The 27848-nt window shown below is 39.8% G+C and overlaps 1 protein-coding gene across 1 annotated transcript in view; it reads left to right on the top strand.

The window, feature by feature from the left end:
- The window catches only part of LOC126248539 (ero1-like protein), a 76185-nt gene extending 52575 nt beyond the window's left edge, over positions 1–23610 (top strand). The window contains exons 11-12 of the mRNA XM_049949598.1: positions 7467–7612; positions 21315–23610. Coding sequence (XP_049805555.1) covers positions 7467–7612; positions 21315–21390 — 222 coding nt within the window. The 3' untranslated portion in view covers positions 21391–23610. The remainder of the gene's footprint in view (positions 1–7466; positions 7613–21314) is intronic.
- Positions 23611–27848: the final 4238 nt, after the last annotated feature.

Here is a 27848-nt window from a genome sequence, read left to right as displayed (position 1 = left end):
ATGGCTGTAGTGTGCACTGTCTGAGAGTAAGAGACGCCAGTTAAAGCACCCTAACAGGATGTTTGGGAAACAGTGTGTGTGGATAAAGATTGAAGCTGCACATGGTTGTAACACATAGAAATGTTTTCAGGCACTGTGTGAGGCATGTGGTGGTGCAGCATTGCCATAGCAAACAGTAGTGAGATGGGTGAAAGTGTTTTGCGATGGCAGGGATGTTATTCAAGATTGGTCTAACTTGGGACAACCCCAATGAACAACATGGCAGTTGGGTGCCTTGTGTCCCCAATGGATGTGGATCATTGATGGACTGCGCACAAATTAGCCACAGAGCTAGGTGTCGATCACGGTGCAATAGTGGAATTTTTATGCTCAGTCACTACCGCAGGGAGGGTGAAGACTTGCTAGAAATGACAGTCACTATGCTCAAAACCTGGGCTCAGTTATACAAATCGTGTGTAAAGTGACAATCCAATGAATGGAAATGTTCCTGCTTTTCCTTCAGAATGTGCACTGTGAACCAAAGTGATCGTTATTGTGCCTTTCGATATCCATGGGTTAATCCTGCATCATTTTATATTGAGAGGGCAGACAGTCACTGCAACCTACACATGCAATTCCTTGCAACATTAATCCTCATCACACACTGAGAAGAAAGCAACAGCACCATCTGGCACTGCATCCCATCAGCCTTCGTAACAATCCACGATGCCACAGGGTGAAGTTTGTGCATGCAGGAGTTCCTGTGTATATGGGGATGGGAGGTACTGTAACATCCTCCATATTCACCCAGTATGAGTCTGTATGATCATGACCTGTTAAACAAAATGAAGAAACCTCTTTGTGACATGTGCTACGGCATGGGAGAGACATCATCCGTCCCCACAGGGGGCCCCACAGCTCTTTTGTGGGTATGTACCATACTGCCATTGCTATTGACCCTCATATCGTACTGGCTTGTGTTTGTTTTGGTTAGTATAGCTCAGTGTTGGATAGGCCGTCAGTGCCAGAGCACCTCGTGTTCCTGTTGCTAAGAAACAGAGTACACTGTTCATTTGTTGCATATTTTTACGAGCTTCCAGCAGGAGCAACTTACTTACTTATTTACAGATACCTGTGTAGTTAGTAGATTATTTTTGTAATTTCTTGCGTGTTTGAGTGCCTACTAGGCACAAGCTTTTATTTTAATACCAGTGTAGCGTACTGTACCACTGCTGCTATCGACCCTTATATCAACACTCGGATCGTACAGGCTTTTGTTTGTTTTGGTTAGTGTAGCTCAGTGTTATTTAGACTGTTAGTGAGAGAGCACTTTGAATTCCTGCTGCTAAGAAGCTGAATACACCTTTGGTTTGTTGTATATTTTTACAAGCTTCAAATGGGAGCGACTGCAGTAATGTATAGGAACAGTGATTGCTGTGTACAGATGTGAGCCGAGTTGGCGACCCTTCACTCGCAGCTCCAGGCTGCGATGGTTTCTGTCACACAGCTTGAGGCTGCTGCCAAGGGGCATCACTGTGAGGGGTCCGATGCGGGGATGCAAGAGATGTCGAGCATTTCCCATGTGTCCCCCGTTTGGTCCACTGCTGTGGCCACTCTGGGTACTGCCTGCACTGAGGTTGGCCCCTCACCCGTGGTCGAGTGGGAGATCATTCCAAAGTCTGGCAGGCAGTGAAAAACTTTGAGGGACCGTTCGTAGGGCCTCCCCGGTTCATTTGACGAACTGGTTTCGGCCATTATCTGTGGCTGACGATGTGTCTGAGCCAGATGCAGTCGTCCACCCTGTTCCAGAAGAAGCTTCTCGGCCTGCAGTGTCTGGGCACTCACAGAGGGTGGGTTTGCTGGTAATTTGGAGTTCCAACATTAGGTGCATAGTGGGGACCCTTAGGAACATGGCTGCCAAGGGGGGCGGGAAGGAAGCCAGTGTGCACTCTGGCTCTGTGTACATACTGGGGAGAATCATTTTGGATGTGGAAAGACTGCTTCCAAATGCCATGAAGAGTACAGGATGCAGCCAACTGCAGGTGGTGGCTCATGTCAGTACCGATGATGTATGTTGCTTTGGGTCGGAGGAGAGTCTCTCTGGTTTTGGGTGGCTAGTAGAAATGGTAAAGACTGCCAGTCTTGCTTGCGAGATTAAGGCATAGCTCACCATCTGCAGCATCATCGATAGAACCGACTGTGGTCCTTTGTTGCGGAACTGAGTGGAGGGTCTGAATCATAGGCTCAGGCGGTTCTGTGACCGTGTAGGCTGCAGCTGCCTTGACTTCCGCCATTGGGTGGTGGGTTTCCGGGTTCTGCTTAATAGGTCAGGAGTCCACTACATACAGGAAGTGACTACATGGGTAGCGGGGGCTGTGTGGAAGAGACTGGGCGATTTTTTAGGTTAGTAGGCCTCAGGGAACCACAGAAAGGGCATCCGTCTAAAAGGGTACAAGTAAACTCAATAAGTTAGTTGTAGAAACAATCGGTATTGTAGTTGTAAATTGTCGTAGGTGTGTTGGGAAAGAACCAGAGTGCCAAGCCCTAATAGAAAGCACTGAAGCTCAAATTGTTATAGGTACAGAAAGCTGGCTAAAGCCAGAAATAAGCTCAGCAGAAATTTGTTCTAATGATCCAACAGTGTTCAGAAAGGATAGATTAAGTGCAATTGGTGGTGGAGAATTATTGCTGTCAAAATTAGTTTGCCTTGTAGTGAAATTGAAGAAGATAGTTCATGTGAAATAGTATGGATAGAGGTTATACTTGGCAATTGGACTAAACTATTAATATAGTTGCTGAACAGTTCAAAGAAAACTTGAGTCTCATTTCAAATAGGTACCCCACTCATAGAATTATAGTCGGTGGTTACTTTAATCTACCCTCAACATGCTGGAAAAATTATACGTTTAAAGCCGGCGGCAGGCATAAAACACCATCTGAAATTGTACTGAATGCTTTCTCAGAAAATTATTTTGAACAATTAGTTCATGAGCCCACTCGAAGCGTAAATGGTTGCGAAACCATACTTGACCTTTTAGCAACAAATAATCCTGGACAAATAGTTAGTGTTGTGACAAATACAGGTATTAGCAACCACAAGGCAATAACTGCTAGGTTGAATACCGTAACTCCTACAACCATCAAAAAGAAACGCAAAGTATATCTGTTTAAAAAATTTGATAAAAATTCTCTTAACGCCTTTTTAAGAGACAGTCTGCACTCCTTCCGATCTGATCATGTAAACATAGAAAAGTTGTGGAACGATTTCAAAGAGATAGTATCGACAGCAATTGAGAGAGATATACCACATAAATTAATAAGTGATGGTACTGATCCCCCATGGTACACAAAATGGGTCAGATCGCTGTTGCAGAAACAGCGAAAAAAGCATGCCAAATTTAAAAGAACGCAAAACCCCAAGACTGGCAAAATTTTTCAGAAGTTCAAAATATAGCGCGTATTCAATGTGAGATGTTTTCAATAATTTCCACAACAAAACTCTGTCTCAAAATCTGGAAGAAAACCCAGAGAGGTTCTGATCATACATAAAGCACACCAGTGGCAACACACAATCAATACCTTCACTGCGCGATAACAATGGTGAAGTCACTGATGACAGTGCCACTAAAGCAGAGTTATTAAACACAATTTTCTGAAACTCCTTCACCAAAGAAGACAAAGTAAATATTCCTGAATTCCAATCAAGAACAACTGCCAAGATGATAAATATAGAAACAGATATCCTGGGTGATGAAAAGCAGGTTAAATCACTTAGTAAAAGCAAGGCTTCTGGTCCAGATTGTATACCAGTCAGGTTCCTCTCAGAGTATGCTGATACAATAGATCCATATTTAGCAATTGTATACAACCACTCGCACACAGAAAGATCCATACCTAAAGACTGGAAAATTGCTCTAATCATACCAATACCCAAAAAGGGAAGTGGGACTAATCCGTGAATTACAGGCCCATATCACTAACGTCGATTTGCAGTACATATACTGTATTCGTACAGTATGAAGTACCTTGAAGAAAATGATTAATTGACACGTAGTCAGCATGGATTCAGAAAATATCATTCTTGCGAAACACAACTAGCTCTGAGTGCTATCAACAGTGGATGTCAAATTGATTCCATATTTTTAGATTTCCAGAAGGCTTTCGACACCGTTACTCACAAGCATCCTCTAACCAAACTGCCTGCTTATGGAATATCGCCTCAGTTGTGCAACTGGATTGGTGATTTCCTGTCAGAAAGGTCACAGTTCATAGTGATAGATGGAAAGTCATAAAGTAAAACAGAAATAATACCCGGCATTCCCCAAGGAAGTGTTATAGGCCATCTATTGTTCCTGATCTGGATTAACAACATAGGAGACAATCTCAGGAGCCGTGTTAGATTGTTTCCAGATGATGCTGTCATTTACAGTCTTGTAAAGTCACCACATGACCAAAATGAATTGCAAAATGATTTGGATAAGATATCAGTATGGTGCGAAAAGTGGCAATTGACCCTGAATAAAGAAAAGTGTTTGTTTATTCACGCGAGTACTAAAAGAAATACACTAAATTTCGATTATGCGATAAGACACACAAAATCTGAAAGCTGTAAATTCAATTAAATACTTGGGGATTACAATTACAAATAACCTAAATTGGAATGATCACATAGATAACATTGTGGGTAGAGCCAACCAAAGACTGCAATTCATTGGCAGAACACTTAGAAGGTGCAACAGGCGTACTAAAGAGACTGCTTACACCATGCTTGTCCGCCCTATTCTGTAGTATTGCTGTGCGGTGTGGGACGTGCATGAGATGGAACTGATGGATGACATCGAAAAAGTACAAAGAAGGGCAGCTTGTTTTGTACTATCGCACAGTAGAGGAGATAGTGCCACTGACATGATATGTGAATTGGAGTGGGAATCATTAAAACAAAGGCATTTTTTGTTGCGATGGGAGCTTTTCATGAAATTTCAATCACCAGTTTTCTCCTCAGATTGTGAAAACATTCTGTTGGCACCCGCCTACATAGGGAGAAATGATCATCATGATAAAATAAGAGAAATCAGGGCTCACAAAGAAAAATTTAAGTGCTCATTTTTCCTGAGTGGAACGGTAGAGAGACAGCTTGAAGGTGACTAATTGAACCCTCTGCCAGGCACTTTATTGTGAATAGCAGAGTAATCACATAGATGTACATGTATGTGGAGTTCCCTTTTATGACGACTCGGCTATTCCCCAAGTTCTGCTATTCCTTGACGGTCTTGTCTTGCTTTCTCACTGTCCCTTTTTTATGGCTTTTCCTGGTGACCATTGGGGTTTGACCTCCCATTCTAAATTGTTTCTGTAGTGTGAGTCTTTTGGGGATGAACTACCTACCTAGCATCCATGGCATGGTTCCTCTCACCTCTCTTCCTCCCCCCTTCCCATTCACTGTAGCCTCCTCCCCCCCAGTGTTAGGTCACCAGCATGGTAGCCAGTCAGTGTAGCGGGGCTGTTACGTACCCATCTGGCTGAGCCCCCTGACAACATGGGGATCACACTTCTGGTTCGTGAGCTGTCAGCGCCTCATTTATGTCTGGGAGTGGTTGCTCATTTTTTTGGTGCATCGGAACTCCTGACAATGACCACCGTGCCAGATGGCCCTTGCTGCGGCTGGATGGCACCCATGGGGTGAGCCCCTGATGAGACTTCCCACAATTCCCTTTTTGCCCTTGTACACTGTGTTTGTGTGGTGTTCTTTATCTAGAGCCCGGGTCACAATGGGATCCCAGAGAATGAACTTACTGACAGGTTGGACAAATTGGCTACCAGCAAGCTGCCTGTTGAGATGAGTATTCTGGCACCAGACCTTCGATTGATACTATGTTGTCATGTCATGAGGATTTGGGATACATACTGGATACTGTGACTTTTCTAAACATGCAAGGGCGATGAAGGAGACCACGGATTTGTGAAGGTTCTGGTGTCAGGAGACAATGCTGCAGCAGCTGACCCGGTTTTATGGCTTATTCATGAAGGGAGTTTTTATCTCTCTCTCTAAGGGAGGGCACCTCAGCCTTTTTGGCCCCCTCTGCCCCAACCATTCAATGGCTGGCTGCACTTGGTGGTCTGCCCCAGCCCTTACCCTACCCAATCGTTTTTTGCTCTTCTTCTCCCTTCTTGCACATTGTGTTTTACTTGGTGTTCTTCCTGTGCTTCTCTCACCCTGTCCACGTCACTTATCTTTTCTGAGTATTGTTGGGTGGGGTGCTTCTGGTAAGTGATGGGGAGTTTGTTCCCCATTGCACTTTCTGCCTTTGAGGGCTTGTAGTAGGCACTGGTATTTTCTTTCCTTTGGTTTTGCCCACTGGGTCCTTCGGTGTGCAGTTTTGGTGACTTGCCTGTTCCAGGTAGGAAGCATTGAGGACCTTGTAGTTCGGTCCCTTTAATCATTAAACTGACGGACCAAGACATCATCTGTGCCATAGGGCAGCCCTTGCAAGACATAGACGGAGATAGGTGGACTGACGGTGTACAGCACATTCCATTTTTGTGGGAGAAGGTTATAGAGATGTGAGGCAGTTATGTTGAGGGCATTTGATACTGTGAATGTCTGCTAGTGAAGTCTGGTATCATGATAGTTTTGTCACTAATTTTTCTCCAACTCGTGGAGTATGTCAAAAAATTTGAGCTCTAAAACAGTCTTCTGTTGTTTGATCCTTAACACATTTGACATCCACCATCATTTGAAAGGCAAATCCTTATGTAAAGCCTTTGTTGTCCAAATTTTTCAAAGCCTTTGATCTGATAAGTAGGATTTGTATAGATTTGTGTTCTTCATCGTCTCATCGATTAAAGAATATGTATTTCTACTTATGAATGGAATATATACTATTGTGAAGATTTGTGACATGTTAAAACAGACATATTTAAACTTTTAAGTTGATCCATGAGGTTTATTGAACAAGGTTAAGACACTAGACCGACATTTGCAAGGATTCACCTTGAATCCTCATCCAGCCATCAAGATTTAGGTTTTCTATGGTTTCCCTAGTTAATTCATAAAACCATTGATAAACACATGGATGTTTTCTTTTTCCAGCCTTCTCTTTCCTGAACTTGTTCGACCTCTTTGTCGATGAGATGATAAACCCTAGTCTTCCTCCTTTCCATTAAGTAGGCATGGGTAGTGCAAGAGGTATTGTACTTCTCGTGGCGGACAGTGATTTGTATTAAGAATCGCAATCCGGAACCTATTTATAACTAGTCACAAATTTTCAAAATACGTTTTGTCATATTCTCAGAAAAGGTACCATTTTGGGGAGTTGTCACTTATAATTACAAAGGATAAATATAATTCTACATATCATAGTGCCTTTTTTTATCTTGGCACTGTTTTGTGTGGAACCACTTTTAATAGTTAGTTAAAGTTGGTGTGAAATAAAATGCGACACAATTTTCCTGTTATAGCTTCAGGCTGGACGTATTTTCTGTTTCAGATTAAAGGACTTGGAACGGCATTGAAAATACTTTTCTCTGGTAAATTTGACAAGAGAAATACCCCTTATGGTGCTAAATATTACGATAATGGCAGATTTCAGTTGGAAAGAGGAGAGATTGTTTCTCTTATCAATGCCTTTGGAAGGTATGTTCAGTAAATTATCCACATCTACAGTATGTCTGTTTTGATTGCTTGGATTCTATTATATTAAGAAAGTACGTTGAGTGTAAAAAGGTAAAAAGTATTACAGAAGGAGGAATCTTGTTGCACTTCAGCAGTTGACAAGAGGGAATGACAAGGTTTCATATTTGTCTTAACCTCAGTATTGGTTGTATTTATTAAACTGTATGTTTGTGGAACACATTTGCATGCTGAGCAGTTGCAAAGCTACAAAAATGACAGAAATTATGTAGTACCAGTGAAATCTCAAGGTTTGTTAAGCAGCCTATAAAATGATATTTGACAAAGACTTGTATCATTTTTAATAATATAGTTCACATTAATGGCTGTAGGTGATTAGGGACCATAAGAGTTGTTCAGGCTATGTGCAAGAAATCCATTCTTGAAGATCCATTTATGCGTTTAACATGATCCCTATGTCAATATGTCAAACATTACTGGACTGTCGTGTTGGATTAACTTTTTTGATGAAATAAATTGCAGTTCATGTTGAAATGTCTTAACAATTCTGCAGTAATGTAAAATTATAAATGCATTTTATCACAACATGAAGACTAGACTTCCAACTGAAAGTATAAAGTGGAATCCATGTAAATGGTCATGGAAAACATAATGAAAGTAAATTGCAGCCTGTAATTTTATACTTTGTTCTGTAAGTAGTGTGCTCTGATTGTTCCCATTGGTCGTCTTGGCAGTTATTGTACTTTGGTGTGTTCATTTCTGTAGGCAAACAGCCACATTTCCATTAAGTGAACCTCTGGCCAGTTTTATGGTACTGATCAAGAAAATTCTGCACTTTATGGTGCAATATTTTTTAAAGTGACTTAAGTAGACTTTCATTGGAGGAAGAGGGTAAAGTTCAGTGTTACATCAGTATAGGAATCCTTAGAGATTGATAATTAATTCATTTGGGAAGGTAGCAAGAAGCTATCAGCTCTGGCATCATTGAAGGACCTGTTGCATTTACCCAGTTGATACAAAGTATCTGCAAAAAATCTAAATTAGGATGAACAACTAGATACTTGAACTTAACTCGTACAGAGTGTGCATTCTGTACCATAACTACTGTAGTTCTTTATAATGTTAAGGTTCTGCTCCCCAAAATAATAATGCATGGTGTAAAAGCCACTACCAGTTCAGATTGTATCTCCTGTGTCTCACCCTCCCCCAGCCTCCTCAGAAACCTACTCAAATTGGATTGGATTATTTAAATTTTTACTGCACAATAAGCCAGTGATCCAAATTGTACTACATTATTGTATTCTAAAACATTTTTTTCTCAGAAATCCATCACTAGTGACTGTATAATGTTATATCCATGGTTAAGACTTGCCACATGTCAGGTTGTTCCCACAACTACTTTTCATATAGCATTTATTTAATTGAAAGATTGTGTTATTTGATATCATAAAAATAGTACGCAATTGTCGACTGTGTTGCAATATGGTGTAACAGAAAAGTGAGTGGAGCCTTCATATGCACTCAGATCCCTCATACTGTATTCTCATGGCCCCTATGCAAAACATATGATGGAGGCAACAGAATTGCTCCACAGTCTTCCTTGAATATTATTTCCCTAAATTTAGTAAACATAATATAGCAAGAACCAGTTCTTTCTCTCTTTTTTTCCAAACATTCCCATTTAAATTCACTGAGCTTCACGACAGTGCTTCTGTATGGACTATACCAACCTGTTACGGTCCACTATTATCAGTAGACATAGGAGTACTATAAGGCAGCAAGTTCTGCAGTGCTATGAAGAGTGGAGGGAAATACTGTGTGAACTTGACAGCTTTTCTTGCACAGAACAGGGCTGTGGCAAATAGCAAAGAAATCATCCGAAAAAAATTCAGTTCTGAAAGGTATGACAATCAATAAGTGATAACATGGGAATGAAAAAACAGTTAGTAGATTTTTATGAAGAAATATAACATCAAAATTCGAACACAGCATGTGATTTGTGTGAAGGAAATGTTCCTCCTCGAACTTTACACTGTAAGTAAATGTTAGTCGGTCAGTGTGTGAGGAGTGTCGTTCAGTGAAAGTGTGTTACTGTGTTCCTGTCAGAATCTCTCCCCCAAGAATACTTGAGTATACGTTGCTCCTACCCCCACCCCCCCTTCTCTCTCTCTCTCTCTCTCTCTCTCTCTCTCTCTCTCTCTCTCTCTCTCTCTCTGAAAATGTGTTTGTTCTCAGTCTGCCTGCAGTCACATTGCTGATGGAACATTGTTTAAGTCATTGAAATATAGCTTTAATCAGGAGAACTTACTTTACTTGTAGCAGCTATTGTATACGCACGACCAGGCTCGATGTATCAAATTTCATTTTCAAGTGCATCTGTACAAATCAACACCATCTTCCATATCATCACGATATGATTGAGTCATATGTTCATGACATCCAGGCTGTAAGTACATACTACCGATGTGAAGACTTGAGCACATTTTAACACAGGGATGTACATGGCAGTATGCTAATTCTGTATTGCTACTCCTATGGTATGCATGCATATTTTGTCTTTACTTTGGCAGTATTTATTTTGGATATTATGAACACCAGACCAAGCCACATTGTGATGTCAAGAAAGGTGTTAATTATTTCTAGAGGTGTACTAGAAAATGAAAGTTGATATTTTGAAAGCAGTGGAACTGTAAAAAAAGGAGCAAATAAAGTAGCTTTTACAAGGAAATTAAGTGATCCATTAAAGGCTTAGCAGCTGTAGCTTCTGCACCCTGTCATCAGTGATCTGGAAAAAAACTGAGCAAAACGTAACTTGCCGTGCACTGTTACATCGAGATATAAGTGGAGACTTGTGATACTAATAAACACGTGCAAGCAAACTCAGGGTATACACTGCTTGTTATCATTGCAAGAGCCTCAGGTACTGCCTCATAATGTTCCAGCATACATTCTCAACTTCACATTCAGGCAACCTGAAGAAAAACTGCTTACAAAATGCTTAAAATGTTTCCCAAAGTTCATGCTTGATGCTGCCCTGGACCTAACTGAAAACAAAATGCGATTTAAGTTTGAAATTCTATTTGCTCATTTGATAGAGCAATTTCAGACTAGTTTGGCATGATATTTGATGCAAGGATACTTGTTTACAACATTATAAAAGCATGAATAACAATCACTGGAGTACTGATCTCATGTTGTCAACCGACCAACTTCCTTGTTACAGAACGTGCCTCAGCATTGTGTCAATTGATTCGTTCCTTCCCGAGCAATGTTATCCTGGTAATGTGATACTAATCGAGGCCATTTCATTTCCACTGTTTACACTTAAAATAAGAGCTATGGAACAGTTATTTTGAGTACACAGAAAAAAGTTCCCATTTGGCTAAAATTCTAGGCAGCTTTCCTCTTTTATTACACATTTATTTCATAATGCATACTTCACACACCAGTCTCGGAAACTGACATACGGCCGGGAGAACAGTGTGCTGACCACATGCCCCTCCATATCCGCATCCAGTGACGCCTGTGGGCTGAGGATGACACGGCGGCCGGTCGGTACCGTTGGGCCTTCGTGGCCTGTTTGGGAGGAGTTTCGTTTAGTTTTAGTTTTATACTTCACACATATATGGAAAAATACCAGTGGTGGTAGTGGTGAACAAGCAGTGCAGAATAATCACAAAATGTGAGCAAACCCAGGCTGTACATAGCATTGCCTGGAGGTCTTGACAGCTTTAAATAGCAGCTTGATGTTATTGGAAAGAAATAAAACTAATGTCAAGTATTATTGTGAGTATTAGTGATGAAAGCTATAGAGACTAGGGATGGGCAATATTTAACTCAATTATTAAAATAACTTTGTTATGAGTCATACCTATCAAGCAAATAATGAGTTCTGTGCTAGACCCTTTTTAATTGTTTATAGGATAAGTTCCACAAACAGAAGGGTGTGTTTTCACCGTTCACCTAGATTTTGGATAGCAAGGAGAAAATTATTTAGTTGCACACAAACAGTTTTGTGTGGCGTGTTTGTTACTTGCGCACCTGCAGTGTCTTAATTCCTTCTGAATGTTTCCTCACAGGCATTCCATTCAACAATTGTGACTCATTAATAACTCCACGTGTGTACTGTGTCACTCATAGCTGGAATGTATGTGTTTGTTCAGTAGCTGTTAACAGGGCAGACTGCCTTAACACAGAGTATTTATAGCTTCAAGTGTCTTCTTGACTGCAGTTCAGTACTCATGTATTATACAAATGTGTCATAGTATTGGAAAGTGAAGTATAGGAATTTTACATTCAATTTTGTGTGTAGTTGTGTATGGTTGCCAGTAATGAATAAAAGAGAGAAATATCCTTATTTATGGTGATTTTTTTTTTTCAATCGGAGACAAAATTAACTAAATTTCTCTTGATTGTACATGCTAGCAACATCAATGACTTGCAAGAGGATTTTTTTGAAAACAGGCATGTAATAAATGAAAGTCGCACCCTCTGAAGCCAAATGCATCAAAGGGTGTCAGGGTCATCCATGACCATGTTTTTTGTAAGTGATCAGCCAGCTACATGTTCTTGAGTAATTATTTTAGTTTTCCTCTTGTATTACTTGCAGTTTAGTTGTTTACACAAAGTTCTGGCTGAAAATCTGGATTATTTGGGAGTAAACGAGATGACTGTCCGAAATGCAGAGAAGCACTATTCATACATAGGTACGCAAACAAAAGGTACGGAGCATGGCTAGCTTTCGGAATGCACTTCCTTTTTCTAGCTGTAAGAAAAACATGCATGCGCGTGCGTGCCTGTCTCCCCACATTGTGCTCAGTTGACTGCCAGATCTTTACATGTGTGAATGAGTGAGTGTTTGTGTGCCTGATTTTCCTACAGCTAGAAAAAGAGAGTGCATTCAAAAAACCAGCCAAGATCTGTATCTTTTGTTTGTGTGCCTATCAACAACACAGTGCTTCTGTCTTTCATTGCATTTCAATTAAGAAGTTTTATGACATCTGTCCCTATTAATGTTATCTTGAAGGTTGAGAGACAGCGTGATTCTGTGGTTGATAGTGGATGAGGTTGGGAGAGACGGGGTACAATTGTGTAATACTTGCTCTTCCTTCTTTTATAAAATTTTAGACATCTTAACCACATTTGTTTCTTCTAATTTTTTTAACGGGAACTGATAACCTGGTCATTGAGTGTCCATGAACCACACACAGCAAGTGTTGTAAAGATTTTGTTTTTAAATATGAACTCTTATTTGTTGAAGGAAGCATGAATACACTGTTTTTGAATAAATGATTTCCTTTGCCGCATAAAATACCTATAAGACCTTCCTACACTAATGTGATTTCAGGTTTTTGTCTTCTACATGACCTATCCATCAAATAATTAATAGGTTTCTGGTTCAGACTGCAATGACATAATCTATTATTTGTAATTAACAGTGTAGCCCATTTCTAGTAGAGTCCAATAAATTTCTGCTGCAAAAGTGATTTTATTTAATCCTAGTAGAGTCATGAGGCTGTGAGGAATACAGCTGGTGGCGTAGGAGAAGTGATACTTCGACACATTGAAGGAAATACACATTTAAGGTGGAGACTATAATGAATCTAGGTGACAGCTACTATACCTCAACAAAGTATTAATCCAGCAGTTCTATTTTGATTGTGCAAGATTAAATTTAAAAGCATTTTCTGTTTTCCAGTGCCATGTGCAGTAGGTAGTGTTTTGACTGGGACACTATTGAAAGTTAAAGTGCAAAGTTATGTTTTCAGTGAGCCGTTGATTGCTGATGTGTGTCTACCTCACAGCTTTGCATATGTTACCATTGCAGGAATATTGAATCTTGTATGAGTAGTGTTAAACTTTTAATAAATACCCCATGTACTGAACCATGTAAACCTGCCAACTGTCATTTTGCTGATACCGAACCACGAAATCAATATTGCTCTTTAATTCATAATAACCAGTAGATACAACATGATTGCTAAGTAGTAATACAAGCAATTATCTTACTTTCTCAGGCAGACCAAGAGCAAGGGGCAGTGTCTAATATTGACTGTATTAGTTGCATTTGAATTGCCTTCCCACAGATGGGTCATGTCTGTTGTGAGCATCTGTGTGGGCCCTGGCCATTGGAGCATCTCTTCCTCTTCTGTGCTGCTGTTATATTATATGACCCATTTTTCGACTTCAGGTCTATTAAATGATTCCACTCAGTGGTGACCTTGCCATTCTTGAAGTTCATAATTCTAGTTTCTCCTTTTCTTACCACCTAATTTTTCACCTGCTTTTGTGAGCTTAAGTGTTGCCACTGCTGCCAGGTCTAATTTTACGATTTCTGAATTTTCTAGTCAATGACCCGTGTGGGGAAGGTCACTTAATGTCGTGTGTGTCCCACCCATTGTGCAACTCCATCTTGAGCACCTTTAGCGGGAGTGGTTACAGCAATATGCCTAAAACTTCACATGGTAGCCACTCAATTGTGAAAGGGGGGATGGGGTGGATTATCAGGTACCTGCGTGGTAATTGAAATATATTCAACTTTTGCATGCTAGTGGCTGAAAAACACTCAGCAGTCTCATCAAAAGGAAAGGATGGTTCTAATATAGAACAATATAACTCTGACTTTCCTCTCACAGTGTAGCCAAGGAAGATAGTCAACTCAAGAGACAACCTAGAGATATACTCCCACAATATATGATTTGATCTGGGACCAACTGAGAGCACTTTCTGAAAACTGTTAATTCTTCGTAGTTTCAGTCAATAAAATGAAAAAGAAATTCATCTCAATGTGTCCACCCAACTGATCATGGGCATTGCTCTCCTGTGATGAGGTCAAGAATATTCCTGTTATTATTACACTCAATAACCACCTAACTGTTGTTTGGGGCATTAAATTTAGCTGTCACTAGATACCGCAGACATACAAAAAACTGTGCTGCAGTAACATAGAATAACGTCTGTCCATTTTGTCTGCGATGTACAGCAGGAAGCGAACAATAATAGTCAATACCATTGCTTTCATCTTGGCCTATTAGGGTGCCACTTTTTTTGAACTTGGTAAAAGAATGATACACAACTATGTGAAAGCATATGCCATTCATTTGTCCATCTGTGATCTGTTTTGGAAACGTATCTTCATACTGTGCAAGCAGACTTGTCTGAAGTGATTGGAAGACTGCTGCATGTGAACATCCTCTACAATCAATCACCAACCTGCATCAACTGTGGGGAGCATCATTCCCTGAGATGACTGATTTAAGCTGTTTTTAATATAATGTAAGATAAAGGTAATACATAACTTTTGGTTATCTGACATGCCATAAGGCCAAGAATCAACATGGTTACATTTTGAGATGAGTATTAAATTTGCTACAACACTGAACATCTCGAAACTTCCTGGCAGATTAAAACTGTGTGCCCGACCGAGACTCGAACTCGGGACCTTTGCCTTTCGCGGGCAAGTGCTCTACGGTAGAGCACTTGCCCGCGAAAGGCAAAGGTCCCGAGTTCGAGTCTCGGTCGGGCACACAGTTTTAATCTGCCAGGAAGTTTCATATCAGCGCACACTCCGCTGCAGAGTGAAAATCTCATTCTGGACTGAACATCTCATTTGGAACAAAGGTGACTACATCCTCATGCCACATAACATCCAGCCCTGGTGGCCACCTGCATATGCTAATTCACATGGGGGACAGGAATGTCCCTCCCTGTGTTCCTTCTACACCTGCATTAGGAATTTCAGTTTTCAGTGTGCCACCCCAACCAGAAGTGTGTCCCACAGGAGCTACCCTCCTCTGGTCTCTCACAAACCTTCTGCTGTCTTATGGCCAGACAAAAGCCTGCAGCTGAAGTGGACACAGTCTACAAAGTGAGCCTGTTGTCCTTCATCTCATATTTCTGCCTCAGCACCTCTCAACTAGAGATAAAATATTATGAGGAGAAAAAGGATGAAAGGTGAAAGAAAGGTTAGGTTAGGGTAGATATGACAGCTTCATGTACACTGGAATCACCCCTCCTCCTCCTCTTCCTGCCCCCCCCCCCTCAAACAGAACCATTTAAACTATATGTGAAGGTGTGTAATTCCTAACCAGTAGTGATGCAAGTAGAATCTGAAACTTGGCCACCTTGTTGTTTTCATAACCTCTGGGTACATCCACAGATAGCAACCAGTAGAACTGTTATCGCTAATTTAGCCATCCCAGTAGTCTCTGGTGGCTATCATTTTAGCCAGCAGTTTGCTCTGACCTTCAGCAAAGCTATTTTACTATTTCTCTGCAAAACACACATATACCTTACCATATACAGATAGCAAGTCGTTTTACAATATCAAGCGTTGGGCCAAGGGTGTGTATTGATACAAAGACCATCTACAGTGAAAAACTATGGCTCAGTAATCCATTGGAGGCTGCAGCTGTACACATAGTCTTTTATCTTGTGTTACGAGTATCTCTTTGTGGATAGGGAGGTGACATATCAAGAGAGAACTGTGCTGATTTCTCAGCCATACCTGCATCTTTCATCATATTAGGTGACTTCAGCGCCAATGGCCCTTTATGAGGCTGAAGCGAGACCTCAGCCTGAGATACTCTAATGGAACAAATGTTCTCAAATCATGATCCGCGTCTGTTGAACAACGGTGCCATAACTCACTTTAGAGTAGTTCATGAAATATTTTTGACTGTAGATGTCACATAATAGTCTTCTCCTATTCATCCACATGAGAGTGCATGACAGTCAATGTCCAGATTGTCTTGCCTGTAACACCCACACCCGATTAGATGCCAAACTCAATGAACCCTCAAGATAAGCTCCTTTAACTGGGGTCGATATCCTTAAAATATGGGTGTGATTGGCCTACCTGAAAGTCTGCTGCCCCTAGATTTGTGGGTTCACTTCTTAAATGTATCTCTTCCTTCCTGTGTGAATCTCATGATTTTTAAGCTAGTGACATAGAATTTTTTGGAATATGATTTGCAGACAACTCCGGGGATGACATGAATTATATTCAAGAAGAACTTTCATAGAGTTCAGGCAAATTACATTTAGAGGAAAATAGATGATATTCTGCTGAAAGTGCTTTTGGTACATAATGCCAAAGTGGTTTTATTTCCAAATATGACTTTGTGCAGTAGAATCAGCTTTGTAATGTCGACGCCAAATCACTGAAAGGACAAGCAGTGATATTATTCCACTGGGCATTGTGCATGAAAGACCAAGATTGACAGAAAACAGTGAGGAAAACTAGATGACCACTGATCATGAGCCAAATACTGCTGTATCACCAGGGTAATCCAGATAGGGCAGTGCAAATTTTAGATACTTAAAAACTATATAATTAGTATTGTATATAATTACTATATAGTTATTTATTAGTATATAATTAGTATTTTATATTATTGTATATTATTGTATATAATTAGTATATAATTATTAATTAGTATATAATTAGTATTGTACTGAATGCAAAGTCACACTATGTGAACTGCAGTGCTTCAATATTTACCTACAAAGCAGAAAATTTTCATAAAAACTCCTCAAAGATGATTACAGTAAATAATGCAAGCTTTATGCTTAATTGTTATATGTTTTGTGTCGAAGAACCATGATGTTTTCTCAAATTCTGTGCATGTGCAGTTGACCAATTTTTCCTCTCCTGAAATCAATGTTAGAAAAGATATTGCTTTGCACATGTCAATTCAAGACCAGGGTATCTCGCCACTTTATATAAGAAAGTCAAGTTTTTTCATTAATTCAAGTATTATTAATAGACTCCAAAAATTTTAATGGTTTATAAGCTGAAAATGTGGTAAAAAAGGAAGGTTTATCAGCATGGGTTTCCATGTTATTGCTAGCCAGGTTTCAGTGTATATGTGACTGTAGGCTTTCCCGGCGTAAACTATTGATGAAGGTTTCTCGGGTCTCCAGCCGGGTGGTAGCGTTGATATCTCGCGATGTTTTGCGAAGTGTCATACTACCCATCTTCTGGCGAAGTGTCGAGATTCATATGCACGGTCGCCCCCCTCCACTAGACCTAGGGTGGCTGCGGTGGACCAGCAGCATGTGCGCAGTGGTGGATACGGTGGCCGCGTTCGGTTCTCGGTGTAAGCATTCTGTCTGCGTCCGCGGCAGAGGACGTTGATGGGCGTGCTCCCGACGGATTACTGCTATCGCAGGGTTCCATGCTGCGCTGAGTTGGTATCCCTCATCGCTGTTGAGCAGAGGGGACAAGAGACTACAAAGGGAGGACCTACTCATGAGCTTCGACGTGACGTCGCTTTTCACGAAAGTGCCCCTTCAAGACTCCTTGGCACTTTTAGCCCAGCACTTTGAACCACAAACAGTCAGCCTCTTCGAACACACACTAACAACCACCTACTTTCAGTGCAACAGGGAATTCTTTGAGCAGATCGAATGTGTGGCCATGGACTCCCCATTGGCTCCTGCGATTGCAATACTCAATATGGAACATTTCGAGGAGGTGGCCCTTCAAACTGCCAGACAGAAACTTCTTCCACTGTGTCGACGACACTTTTGTCGTATGGGGACATGGCAAACAGGCGCTAGGTGAGTTTCTGGAACACTTCAACAGCATCCATCCGAACATCAAATTTACAATGGAAATGGAGGGAAATGGATGCCTCCCCTTCCTTGATAATTTAATTAAGAGGAAGGCAGATGGTTCACTAGGCCATGCAGTGCATAGGAAGAAGACACACACAGACCTACACCTTCATGCAAGAAGCCACCATCCAGCACAAAGATAAACAGTACTGACCACCCTGGTACATAGGGCGTGCGCTGTCTGTGACAAAGACATCCTGCCATCCGAGCTGCAACAGTTGGAAGTCTTCCAACAAAATGGCTACAGTGAAACACAGATCAACAGACATGGTGCCTTAAGCATAGATGCAAACTTGTGTTGATCTGTTTTGCCTTCCAGAATGATGAGATTACCCCTGGCCTGGACCCTTTAATTGATTGTTGGAGAGTTTTTGCTTTCAGATGTTTCAAGCTGTTCACACCAATGGCCATCTGTCCACTGTAGCATAAAACGTGATTCATCTGAATAGACCACCTGTTGCCATGCAGGAGATGTCTGATTGTGGCACTAGTTTGCAAATTCCAGCCTTTGTCACTGATGAATAGCAATCAGCATGAGTGCATGAACCAGGCTGCTGCTGCGGAGGTCCATACACAGCAACGTTCACTGAACAGTCATTGAGGAGACACTGTTGGTAGCCTCTTGGTTCATGCTGGTGGTCAGTTGCTCAACAGTTGCATGTCTGTTCTCCCATACACATCTCTGCAGCTGTCTTTCATCCCTTTTATCTGCGGCCAATGGTGCAGCACAGTTGCCTCTGCATCAGTTTTGGATAGTGCCATTTTGCAATGCACAGTATACTTTAATCATGGTGGCACATGAACAGTTTATGAATGTAGCCATTTCAGAAATGCTTCCACTCTTGGCATGAAAGCCAGTGATCATGCCCTTTTGGGCATCAGATAAATCACTCATTGCTCCGTTTCCACATTATGACAATGACTGCACTGTTTACGGGTCCCCACAACCAGCTTTATACCCTCCACTGTTAGTGCTGCAACCTATCATCTGTGAGTGGTTATTGCACATTGATGCTGAGCATAGGCAGTGGTCACATTTAATGTACTGGACCATGTATAATGCATTTTCCCATTGTAAAATAGTTAGCCTGCATCCAGAACTTAACTTCCCTCATGTCTTGTCGAATTATGTAGTCGTCTCACTTTATTGGACTCGTATTTGATACCCAGTTGTCGTGGATTCCCCATATTCACCAGCTGAAGATTGTGCTGGTTAAAACACAACACTATGCACTGCCTTGGCAGCGTCTCCTTGGGTGCAGACCACTCCACCCTTTTGAGGCTTCACGCAGCCTTTGTTTTATCTTGTCCATGTTATGGGAGCCTGACTCACAGATTTGCAGCCCGTTGGCACTGGCTGCTGGAAATGACACACCAATATGGGATCAGAGTTGCAGTTGGTGCCTTTTTTGAAGTAGCATTGTGGACAGCCTCCTGGCAGAGGAAAGGGTTTTGTTCCTACAGCTTATATGTCTTAAGTTGCTACTCTGTTATGCAATCCAGGTCTGCAGCTTCACTGAACATTTTGATCACCCCATCCTTTTTCTTGGCCGTGGCATTAGACTGCCATAAAAGAGGCTCTGTTCTGGAGTTCCAATAGTGGTTTGTGTACAGTCCCTCTGCTCAAACTGCTGCCTTTCCCCACTCCATAGTAAATGACACACACTCTGTTTTTCAGCATTTGTTCCTTTCAGTCCTTGGTGGATTTCCCAGTTTAAAGACAGTTTTCACTGATTGCTTAATGGTTAAATGTTGAACCAGTTATGCATACACACATACCAGAGGCATGAAGTAGATCCTCTACTGGCAATGTCTTACTGGTAGAACTGATGGCCATTACCTAATTACGTATTAGGATCTATATCTGCAATACTTGATACTTAGTGGCTATGAACCTTGTTTCACCTTTTATCTGTGAATGAAATTAGTATATCCTTGGCCACTATGGTTTTGTTGTCCACTGGATTGATGCCTGCTATTTCTACTGCATAATCAACTTTGGGGAGGAGCTGGTACAGGTTAGGGATATGTAAGCTGAGGGTATTTGTCTGGTTCCCATTTCTCATATGTTTGCCATTGTAAAATGTCATAAAACATCAACTGGGAGAACTAAATTAATTTCCAAAGGAGTGTATGTGTGCTCTATTTGGAATAAAAATGTTACTGTTATAAATTACATTTACAGAATGTAAAGCTGTTACAAAAATGGAATGGCCTTGAGCTGTTTTACAGTAGTATTGATGGACCAAGTTTCTTTTATAAATTTCATCACTTAAAATTTCTGTTAGGTCTCAAGTGTACTATTCAGAACCCTTGAAATTTCAGTGGGGTGTGTTATGTCCTCAGGAAAAAATTAAAAACCATTATTTGTTACCAAAATAAAAAATATATAAAGGAACAAAAACCCCATTAATGTGATTTTCCCAAGTGATAGCCCATGCTTTGAGGATTAGTTTGGAAAAAATAGGGATTGTTCACTTCCCTCAGTGTTATATTCAATGTAATGGTGAACCATTTTTTTGCAAAATAAAATACAAAGACATAAATAAACATTTTTCCTGTCTTTGTGATTTCATTTATTTAAAAGTGAGAGAGAGGTTTTTTTTTCTTTTCCTTCCCTAGAATCCTTATATCGTAGAATATACAACCTCAAAATTTCAAACTGTATCGGTGACAAATAAAACGTGGTACCTTTAGCAAATGTCATTTTGTACCATCACAATGTTAAAAACAACAAAACTTCCTATCTTTGAAGTGACATAAAGTGGAAGCAGTGATAAAAGGCTGAAATTTGGTGGTGTTCTCCCTAAAAACAACACATAAGCCAATTTACATCGAAATCTGAGATGGTGGGTGAGACAGCCTGGATAACTTGACATAGAACTGAGCTCTTATTAACTCATCAATGCAGTATATTCAGTTAATTACAGGAGACATATATAATTTTATTTTACACAACTATTCATATATTATTAATGAAAGACCATACATGTGAAAGATCAATGCAGACAGTTTTTATCAATACATCTTTGTAATTTTGTATTAATATACTGTTATATCTAACACATTGTTATGGAATTTACAGATTATCGACAAGCATATATGAGCTGGGACACTTCCGCAATATGATGAGCCCTCATGTTGGGAAGGATTTTGTTTAAAAAGAGGTCTGCAACTGAAGGATTTCTGAGGAGAGCAAAACATCACAGTGTTGTGCAGGCAGTGTTATTTATTTTTAGTGTTAAATGTAATTTAAGTAAATGGTGTATTTTTCCTTTTCTAGCTTGTTCCTAAAACATGGTCTCACAAGTGATGGAGCCCTCGGGTGTCATCAGTGACTCTGTGAAATCCTACTTGTCAATCAGTTCTGCCATCAGTCATGCATGTCCGAATTTTGACAGCTTCCATACAAGACTGCTCTGCTGACCGTATCAGTGATTGGAAATTAAACCTTAATCTTCCTTCATTACTTCCATACAGATATACCTCTCCTACATATCATTCACAACTTTTTGCTGTAGTGATAAACTGGTTTCTGGATTATATGTCATAATGCCAGTATTCATCCAATATTTTTGTCACTCTTTCTTTTGATCTGTACTTTGGCTGACTACTGTTTAATATGTGCACTAAACATGGAAATTGTGTTTGTGTGATTGGTAGATGATGATTGGAAGTTCAGATTGTGTCAATGAAGTGTACACTGCTCACAAATCTGTTTTTGTGTGGGTATGTGTTAGTCCATCACTCAGTTAATCCTAAACCAATTGATCTTAAGCTAATACTGTGCAGTACTGCTGACTAACTTGTTTCTCACTGAGTGGCACTGGTGACTGAAGTTGACAGGCTTCTCCTACAAAACGTATCATGGTCTTCTTCGTGAGTTTGTCTAAAGACACTGTACACCAAACTATGGAACTATAACAACTTGAGAGAGTAGCAGTGTCATGTATCAACTTTTTTGTACCATAATTTATGTTTACTGTGGCTAACAAAATCTTCCTGTAAAAGCTAATCACAATTGCTAAACAATTTTCTGCACCAAAGGTGGACTATATGTTGGTTGGATGTTCTGCACAGTCCAACACCAGGTGCTTCAGCATTTGCCTTACCATTGCTTCAGAGTCTTTCTTTCTGACAATTTATTGTTTCAAATGTGCAGAAAAATAATTTACTACTTAACCTATTTTTCCATAATCCACCTGGCATGAACAATGAATAGAGGGGAATGAGCATTTATTTGCTGTATTTACTTACATAGGAACAGAAGAATATCTCCATCAGTTTTATTTAAATTACTTAGTGACAAAAGAATATCAGTTTTATTTCAATTACATAGTAACGGAAGAATATCAGTTATATGTTCCTTTCATGAAAGTAATTGATGTAAGTTATGTAATACACCGTACTGAAAGCAAGTGATAGTCAGATAATTAATGACACAAAAAAGGATACAATTTTTATTACGAAGTTATCAGTATAGTTGAGTTTTAGGAGCATGGCTGATGTGAATACCTTAATTTCCATGATCTCGTAGGAAAAGGTTTTGTTTACATATGTACCATTTCAGATATTGTGTGTACCGGTTCTTGTACTGTAAGCAGTTGCAGATTACATTGTTGTTGTATTTGTACACAGTTTCAGAATGATGATAGCTGTTTTTGTTGCTATTCATTGTTGCTGATATTGTGCAGTTAAGATAATTTATGTACAAAGGTAACAGTAAATTAAAAATAAAAATGTACCAAATTTAGGGCCAACAATCTGAACTATGAGAGCAGGAGAGCGCTGTTCCACATCTCCTGCTTTTAGATGCAAGAATTTCTTCTCCAGGAATTAAGGGCAGAAGAGTTTGCATTTGAAAAAGTGAAAATACAGTAATACAATGGATAAGTTACATGGATTGTTATCTTTTTTTATAACAACTTTCTTGTATTTTCAAAGGAAACAATTTGCCCACTTTTATAACCTCCTTTGAGAAGTGGCACCTAGAAACTCCAACTTTTGGCATCTGTTTCATTATCTGAAAAATAGTGAATAATGTATTTTACAAGCTAATTTACTTCAATATTTATTTTTTGGGTCTTTATTATTGCATAGGAACATTGTTGCAAATAATGTTATTGGAAATTTACAGAATAAGATAACTATTTTGCATTCTTGATTGAAGAGTGCTCTTAATGGTATTTTTTCAGTATTTGTTGCTACGAAAAGAAATAGTGTGTTCTTTTGACTTGTGTAATTTATTGCACAGTATAGATCTTCCACTTGGTGCAAAGCATCACAAAAGAGAGAGAGAGAGAGAGAGAGAGAGAGAGAGAGAGAGAGAGAGAGAGAGAGTGTGTGTGTGTGTGTGTGTGTGTGTGTGTGTGTGTGTGTTTGTTTTATGGTGTAGCATATAGCTATAATGAGAGTAGTAGTGGTTAAAGTAGACCAATATTGAACCATGACATCTTTAATTGTAATATTACAGGACATACTCTGTTGAATGTGCAGTACAACTGCTCAGCAACTGCTACTGTTGTACTGAAGAGGTGTATTGTATGTGTGTGAATTACGCAATTACTGCACTGATAGTACTTATTATATTCACATGTTACTTATATTATGGTGCTCTGATTTATATTTTATTTCTGTGCATATCATTCCTGAACATGAAGTACTGGTTTTCTTAAAATGATTTGCCAACTCTTTATAGTATCACTAAAAATAACTTTTTCTTTTACCAATATATGATAAGGCAAAATTTTAATAGTTACTTACATGAAAATCTTGTTTTATGAACATAATTAAAGCCATGTTATTTCATTTGTCATATCTGCTTTGGAAGTCAGATGTATAATGTATTATACTTTGGCAAAAATTTGAAATAAACAGAAAAAAAAGTCTTTATTCATTTTGAAATAAAAATAAAAGTAGTCAAGATAAAAAAACCTTCTACTCCACATTTGGCAACAAGCCTATGCTTTTCAGAACTAGTGATTCATTCATCTTGTAAATTTAAGTAGGAAAACCACAAAAGACATCATAGACCAAGAGAAGTATTGTGAGGTAGCACAAGAAATTAAAATCAATCATGAAATTGATTAATGGGATGTAAGGTAGTCACAAATTTCCTTGTGGGTAAGTAGGGGAAAGGAGGGTGGGGATCATATTCAACAAGATTGAAATTGTAATTGTTTCAGAGGAAACTTGTTGTTTTCCAAAATGTTCTGGTACTGGATTAATAAAGTTAATCAATGTTAATATGGTGGTTTTAAGGCTTCAGATGTTTAACGTAGTCTCCGCACAATTGAGAACAATGCACAGTACATTTATAGGGCCATGTAAAACTGTCAGAAAAGTCCTCCTTTGGGATGCTGTTCAACTTGTGCGTCACATTGTCTTGAATGTCTTTTATGTCTGTGCTTTGTCATTTTGTGGTAGGTCCATGTTGATAACACAGTCTCATCACCCATGATGATTTTTTACAGAAAAAAATTGTCTGCTTTTTGCATTCAAATCAAGTCATGGCAGTTGTCCACACGTCTTTCATGTTTGGGAGTCAAAGTGTGCTGGACAGTCTTTGCACATTCTATTCTCTTTGTCAAAATGTTCTGGAGAATGTCTTGAAAACTTGATTTAGATGTGCAGTTCGTTGCTCCATTGAAATTTGTGACAACAATGTTGACACGCTACGCCCACATGCCTACTACTTCACACTGCCTGCTCGCAACTGATTGGTCGAATGCACATCTTTTATTTAAAGTTGTTAGTTGAAGCTGCCACTTTAGTCACTGTGCTGACTTCGCTTACACGCCGGGAATGAAATCAGTCAGACAACTTTTTGAACAGACGGTTTAGGGAAATTCATAAATTGTAATTATAGCTCTTAGAAAAGAACAAAATGTGAAATTTGAGATTTCAGTTGACACATACTTTTGTTGCCATACTTTTGTTGCCATACTTTTGTTGCCATACTTTTGTTGCCATACTTTTGTTGCCATACTTTTGTTACTTCCTTACCATGGGTCACTTTTCAATGGGGAATGGGTTACCTTTCAGTACTTATGTAATAACTTCCCTTTTTATTTTTAAACAAACAGAACATATGTTTTATTGATGATGTTAGAGGCCAACGGTATACATTGCAGGCCATTGAGATTGCAAAACCCCGAAGATAGCATGAAACAAATTCGTGATTTCCTGTCAGCTAGGTCACAGTTCGTAGTAATAGATGGAAAGTCATAAGGTAAAACAGAAATAATATCCAGCATTCCCCAAGGAAGTGTTATAGACCCCCTATTGTTCCTGATCTGTATTAACGATATAGGGGACCATCTCAGGAGCCGTCTTAGATGGTTTGCAGATGATGCTGTCATTTACAGTCCTGTAAAGTAATCACATGACCAAAATGAATTGTAAAATGATTTAGATAAGATATCTGTATGGTGCGAAAAGTGGCAATTGACCCTGAATAAGGAAAAGTATGAAGTTATTCACATGAGTACTAAAAGAAATGAGCTAAATTTCGATTATGCGATAAGTCACACAAATCTGAAAGCTGTAAATTCAACTAAATACTTAGGGATTACAATTACAAATAACCTAAATTGGAACACACACGTAGATAATATTGTGGGTAGAGCAAACCAAAGACTGCGATTCATTGGCAGAACACTTAGAAGGTGCAACAGGTCTACTAAAGAGACTGCTTACACCATGCTTGTCCGCTCTACTCTGTAGTATTGCTGTGCGGTGTGGGATCCGCATCAGGTGAGACTGACGGATGACATCGAAAAAGTACAAAGAAGGGCAGCTCGTTTTGTATTATCACGAAATAGGGGAGATAGTGTCACAGACATGTTACGTGAATTGGAGTGGCAGTCATTAAAACAGTCATTTTTGTTGCGACGGGAGCTTCCCATGAAATTTCAATCACCAGTTTTCTCCTCCGACTGCGAAAACATTCTGTTGGCACCCACCTACATAGGGAGAAATGATCATCACGATAAAATAAGAGAAATCAGGGCTCGCACAGAAAAATGTAAGTGCTTGTTTTTCCTGTGTGACGTTCGAGGGTGGAACAGTAGAGAGACAGCTTGAAGGTGGTTCATTGAACCCTCTGCCAGGCACTTTATTGTGAACAGCAGAGTAGTTGCGTAGATGTAGATGAACTGGCATAATTTGTACAACATGCTTTGATGTGCAAATGATTAGCATTGCAGCCAAACTGTACAAAATAGTTTGGAGTAAAGCCTTCTAAATTCAGTGTGTAAGGAAGAGTTATTCAGTGGCTTTTTCATTCAGAAACTGCATTTGAATGTTTGTTGTGTTTGTACTCAGGTGATTCACCTCAAAAGGTCTCCAATGTGATTATACTCACATGACGAGAGTTAAGACTGAGCATGGAATGGTAGTTGGAGCTAGATGCATGGGACATTCCATTTTGGAAATCGTTGGGGAATTTAATATTCTGAGATCCACAGTGTCTAGAGTATACGGAGAATCCAAAATTTCTGACATTACTTCTGACCATGAATAAGGCAATTTCCTTCACTTAACAACCGAGAGCAGCGGTGTTTGCATAGTCAGTGAAAATAGACAAGCAACACTGTGTGAAATAACGACAGAAATCAATGTGGTATGTACAATGAACATATCCATTGGAACAGTGTGGCAAAATGTGGTGATAGTGGGCTACGGCAGCAGACAACAGACATTAGTGCCTTTCCTAACAGCACGACATTGCCTGCAGTGCCTCTGCTGGGCTCGTGACCATACTGGTTGCACCCTAGATGAGTGGAAAACTGTGACCTATTAGATGAGTCCTGATTTCAGTTTATAAGAGATGATGATAGGTTTTGAGTATGTCACAGACCCATGAAACCGTGGCCCCAAGCGGTCAACAAGGCACTGTGCAAGCCGATGGTGGCTGCATAATAGTGTGGGTTGTGTTTACATGGAATGGACAGGATCCTCTGGTGCAACTGAACCAATCATTGACTGGAAATGGTTGTGTGTGGCTAGGAGACCATTTGCAGCCATTCAAGGACTTCATGCTCCGAAATGACAATGGAATTTTTATGGATGACTATGTGCCATGCCAGAACATTCTGGCAAATTCAAGTGGCTGATTTGGGCACCCAGATGGCCCGACATGAACCCAATTGAACATTTATGGTTAGTTTAGTGAACACAATAGTAACCATACGAGAGAAATTAATCAACAATACATTCTCTAACATCATCTAAAAGTCCGACAATGCTCAGGTGAAACCTATTCTTTCCAAGTTAAAGATGTCAATGACGGTTGTTCGATAAGCAGCTAGGAAGGCAAACATTTGAGGGTGCAAGATCAGAAGTATAAGTGCTTAAGGGATGATTTCCCACACAAACTGGGTAGTTCTGTTTCTGAAATCACTAGAGTGCGTTATCGTGCAGTAGTGACAACTGAAGCTGTTCTGTTGGTCTTTTTCTTATACAGCGATCGAAAGGTGTCTTAGTTGTTGCCAAAAATGCCAACTGCGATGGGAACACTCCTGTGGAGGAGTTCATAGTGCACAACACCCTTTTTGTGCCACTAAATGCCAAATATTATCTGCTCACACTGCCCTTTGCTCGTGAAGATGTCGTTTGC

Source organism: Schistocerca nitens, chromosome 3 (assembly GCF_023898315.1).
Source record: "Schistocerca nitens isolate TAMUIC-IGC-003100 chromosome 3, iqSchNite1.1, whole genome shotgun sequence".
NCBI lineage: Eukaryota > Metazoa > Arthropoda > Insecta > Orthoptera > Acrididae > Schistocerca > Schistocerca nitens.
The sequence above is the reverse complement of the archived record's forward strand: the minus strand, read 5'-3'. Positions and strand labels throughout refer to the sequence as shown.